At 53.9% G+C, this 4,475-nt stretch overlaps 1 protein-coding gene across 1 annotated transcript in view; it reads left to right on the top strand.

Moving 5' to 3' along the window:
• The window catches only part of TMEM39B (transmembrane protein 39B), a 6,030-nt gene extending 1,909 nt beyond the window's left edge, over window positions 1–4,121 (top strand). The window contains exons 2-7 of the mRNA XM_009871036.1: window positions 249–372; window positions 985–1,139; window positions 1,810–2,146; window positions 2,635–2,822; window positions 3,232–3,352; window positions 3,746–4,121. Of these exons, the coding sequence (XP_009869338.1) occupies window positions 249–372; window positions 985–1,139; window positions 1,810–2,146; window positions 2,635–2,822; window positions 3,232–3,352; window positions 3,746–3,982 (1,162 nt within the window). The 3' untranslated portion in view covers window positions 3,983–4,121. The remainder of the gene's footprint in view (window positions 1–248; window positions 373–984; window positions 1,140–1,809; window positions 2,147–2,634; window positions 2,823–3,231; window positions 3,353–3,745) is intronic.
• Window positions 4,122–4,475: the final 354 nt, after the last annotated feature.

Genomic DNA, 4,475 nt, shown 5'->3' on the forward strand with positions numbered 1-4,475 from the left:
GAGGGGCAGCTGCTGTCCCGTGGCGTTCACAGGCTGCCTCTTGCAGCATCAGACTTAAAATTTTCTGTATATGTTTGGTGCAAACTACCTGTGGCTCCACAGCCCTGGAGGGTCGCTCGTGTGACTCTTACCTGGCAAATCTGGGGCACTGGTTGACTGCTTAGCGTTCTCTTTCTGGTCTTGGAAGAGAGAGTCTGATGAGAAGAGACTAGCTTGGGAGCTTCTCTGTTGAATGTGGGTTTCTGCAGCCTGGTGGAAAGCGGAATCATTTTGTTTTTGTCACCGCAGAACTTTCATCTTATTGACTTCAACGTGCTGACAGTGACAACGATCGTCCTGGCACGCCGGCTGATCGGTGCTATTGTGAAGGAGGTAAAATCCCCAAGCAGATCTCAGGGCCGGTCTTTCCTCTCGGGCGAAATGTGTCCTGTTTGCGGTTCCAGACTCTTCTGTCCTTTTCTAAAGAACTTTGTGCTGTGTTCAAATCAGAAACCCGGGCACGGTTTCTAATGGGAAGAACAGAGAAGAGAAACGAGTGCCTCAGAGCGTTGTTGGAGACTCTCTCTGTCCTCCTGTGATTGTTTCTGAATTACTCTCTCAGCCAGGCTGTGGTAATTCTGCTTTCTTCCTGGTGAAGAACCATATTTGCTTCTTTCCCTGTTCTCTTAATTACTCCATCTTTCTGCAAGGAGGAGCCAGTGTAGGTTGGTTTCTGCTCACTAACTACCAGACCTTAATGAGAACCTCTGAGAGTTCTCCTCATCCCAACTTGGGGAATGAGCCCCTGGGTTTTGGAGAGCCCAGATTCCAGCCTACGCAAGGCCTCCCCTCCCCAGTGGCAGTCGAGCAGAGCCTTTCCCTCGCTCTTCCTCCGTGCATATGAAGTTGATTTTGCAGATTGAGCGCTGCTCACTTACCGGTTGCTTCCCGTGGCAGAAGTGAATTGGTCTGCCCTCTGCCCAGCTCTTTCTTCTCTCCCCGCAGGCTTCGCAGAGTGGCAAAGTCTCCCTCCCGCGCTCTGTTTTCCTGGTGATCACTCGGTTTGCTGTTCTCACTGGCACAGGCTGGAGTTTGTGTCGGTCGATAATTCACCTTTTCAGAACCTACTCTTTCCTTAACCTCCTGTTCCTGTGTTACCCGTAAGTATCTCTTCTGCCACTTGTGGGTGATTTCTGATGTTGCTTCAGTGCAGTGCGTGTTGCTCAGTTGAAATGAAGCCTGCAAGTAAATAAGCACTCGATTACCTGGTAACAGAACTTAAACTCCCCTTCTCCCTCTTGCTGCATCACGTTTCTTCGTGGTGGCAGGACGTATCTTCAACATTTACCCTTATTTCAGCTTTAATGTGAGTATTAATGATGAGCCTGCTGGTGTCCTCTGAGAAGGGCCCCGTGCTTTTCTCGTGGTGCTCCCAGAGCCCGTCTCCTCGGCTTGCCTTAGTTCTTCTTAGGCGCCTGTGCCGTGTGGAGTGAAGCAAAGAGCTTCCCTGCCTCATGGGAGCTACCAAAAGGAAGCCAGTTCTGTTGCCAGTCAAGGAGGGGAAATAGCTCCCTTGTGTTTGAGGTCATAGAATCGTTACGGTTGGAAAAGGCCTCTAAGATCATCCAGTCCAACCGTCAACCCAACACCACCACGACCACTGAGCTGTATCCTGGGATCAGATCGGTGAAGCTCCGTTCTGAGGCTGCTGTAGATACCGGCTGCCGTTTAGGAGGGAGATGTGATCGCAGCGATCACCTGCTGCCAGCGAAGGCGTCGCGCGGGGAGCGCCTGAGGAAGTAACCGCCTTTCTGCACTTTGCTGCTCCAGGTTTGGCATGTACATTCCCTTCCTCCAGCTGAACTGTGACTTTCGGAAGACGGGCCTCTTCTCCCAGGTGGCCAACATCGGTCCCAGGGAGACCGGTGAGGTGAACTCCCGGGGCCGAGACTACCTGACCGTCCTGAAGGAGACCTGGAAGCAGCACACTCGGCAGATGTACGGCATGGAGGCCATGCCCACTCACGCCTGCTGCCTCTCCCCAGATCTCATCCGCAACGAGGTGGAATACCTGAAAATGGACTTTAACTGGCGGATGAAAGAGGTGCTGGTGAGCTCCATGCTCAGTGCCTACTACGTGGCCTTTGTGCCCGTCTGGTTTGTGAAGGTGAGGAAGGGCCGCCGCTGCTTTCGGCCCCACGCTGCTCCTCCAGGCATGGAGCTGGCTGGGGAGGGTCGTGGAGGGGTGGCCTAATATGTTGTACAGCGAGACGTAGAATCATAGAATCGTTCAGGCTGGGAAAGACCCTTGGGATCATCCAGTCCAACCACAGTAAATCCGTCAAACCTCGGGGATGGGCCCAAGTCACCTTCCCCTGAGGGGCTGGTGCTCCCACCCCTTGTCAGCTGAGCCGGGGGAGCTTCGGGAGCTATCGCCCTGTTTCTGGTGATGGGTGGTGATAGCATCAATGTTTCGCTGTGGTGTGTTCAGGAGTTACACAGCAGCCGTCCTATGTGGGCGCTTCTTTTTCAAGTGGGATTAATAGCTGCGTGAAAAGCCCTCGTTTTACCTGCCTGAGTGCTTTGTGTTTTGATGGCTCCGTTAGGTGAGGCTGTCCAAACACGTTGTCACACATTCTTCTTGTCCCCCCCCAGAACACTCAGTACTACGACAAACGCTGGTCCTGTGAGCTCTTCCTCCTGGTTTCCATCAGCACGTCGGTGATCCTCATGCAGTACCTCTTACCCGCGCGCTACTGTGACCTGCTCCACAAAGCTGCCGCACACCTGGGCTGCTGGCAGAAGGTCGATCCAGCCCTCTGCTCCAACGTGCTGCAGCACCAGTAAGGAACCCTCGGCTGGGGCTGGGGCTGGAGTTTGCGCTGGCGTGCCTGTGGCACAGGCAGGGGCTGGTGGGGCGCTCGGCTTTCTGGGCATCTCTCCTCCCCGTCGTGTTGCTTAAAGAAAGAAAAAAATGAAGGGTTGTTGGCTGGCACATCCGACAGCTTACAGGCACGGTCTGTGGATCTGAGTTTTGGCAAGGTGCCCGCTGCTTCTGGCCACAGGTAGCTGCAGTTTGCCTGTCAGCGCCGTGGTGACGTGCCTCGTTGGGCCAAACTCTGCCCGTGTGAACGGCGGCACCTGTGCTACTGCAGCTCGTGCGTTGTTCTCGCTGGTGGTGGGAAGGAAGCAGAACCCCCTGCCCTGCAGCTCCAGAGGCAGAAATAAGAGCTCTTTGCGTGTTTTCTGCAGGTGGACAGAGGAGTGCATGTGGCCCCAGGGAGTGCTGGTGAAGCACAGCAAGAACGTGTACAAAGCCGTGGGTCATTACAACGTGGCCGTGCCCTCGGACGTCTCGCACTTCCGCTTTCATGTAAGGTCACCTCTGATTTACAGGGACCCTTCGTGGGGTCACCATCCTCTTGTCCTCAGCCCCTCGGGACAGGAGCAGGAGAGCTGCTCGTGGGGGTGTGCCGGGTAGGGGAGCGAGCGGGGTCGGGGACGGTTTCACTTAGTCCCATGTCTGCAAACGGAGGTTCTGTCCTGAGCCGCTCTCGAGCAAATGTGTCTCCAGAGGCAATCCCAGGGCGCGTTGTTCAGCCGGTTGATAGGGCTGGGACAAGGGCTGGGCTCAATGATCTTCAAGGTCTCTTCCAGCTGAAACTGTTCTATGATTCTGTGATTCTACCTGCCTCACACGTCCTGTTGCAAATACGCCCTGAAGGGTCTCACCTCGCTCAGTGCCTTATTGTGGTCTCTCCTACAGTTCTTTTTCAGCAAACCGCTGAGAATCCTCAACATCCTGATCCTGCTGGAGGGAGCTGTCATCTTCTACCAGCTTTACTCGCTGATTTCTTCAGAGAAGTGGCACCAGACCATCTCGCTGGCTCTGATCCTCTTCAGCAATTACTACGCCTTCTTCAAGCTGCTGCGTGACCGTCTGGTGCTGGGCAAAGCCTACTCGTACTCTGCCAGCAGAGACTCAGAGCAGAAGTTAAATTAAAACAATTGCACTGATGCTCAGCTTATTACAAAACAAACAAAACAAGAAACCCTCAGAGCTTTGTATTTTTGTTACCACTGCTTTTTTTCTTTGATAACTGATGTAATTAAAAGGAAAAAACATATTTTTTTACTCCCAACAGTTGTTTGCGTGTCTGTTGTCTGGTAAAACCCCCCGAGAAGGCCCCCTTCTGTTTGTATTTGAGAGGAGTGATTTATTAACGGCGGTGCTTAGTTTCGAGAGGTGCAAACGCTGCTGCTTCTGCTGGAGTCGGAGCTCCAGCTGGCACCGAGCGGGAAGAGGAGAGCTGCGGGTTTATCAGAGCTCACAACTCACCCTGAGCCCCTTCGGGAGGGGACGAGCCCTTGTCCTGCCCTTCCCGAGGGACCTGCACCCCCGGGCATTGCGCGGCCGGAGGGGAGGGCTGCAGCGTTTCACTAAAATGGATTTTTTTTTAAATTTCTGTGCCAGAACTGCTGCACGGCAGCGGCGG

The sequence above is a fragment of the Apaloderma vittatum genome, unplaced genomic scaffold, assembly GCF_000703405.1.
Source record: "Apaloderma vittatum isolate BGI_N311 unplaced genomic scaffold, ASM70340v1 scaffold27926, whole genome shotgun sequence".
In the NCBI taxonomy this organism is placed as follows: Eukaryota; Metazoa; Chordata; class Aves; order Trogoniformes; family Trogonidae; genus Apaloderma; species Apaloderma vittatum.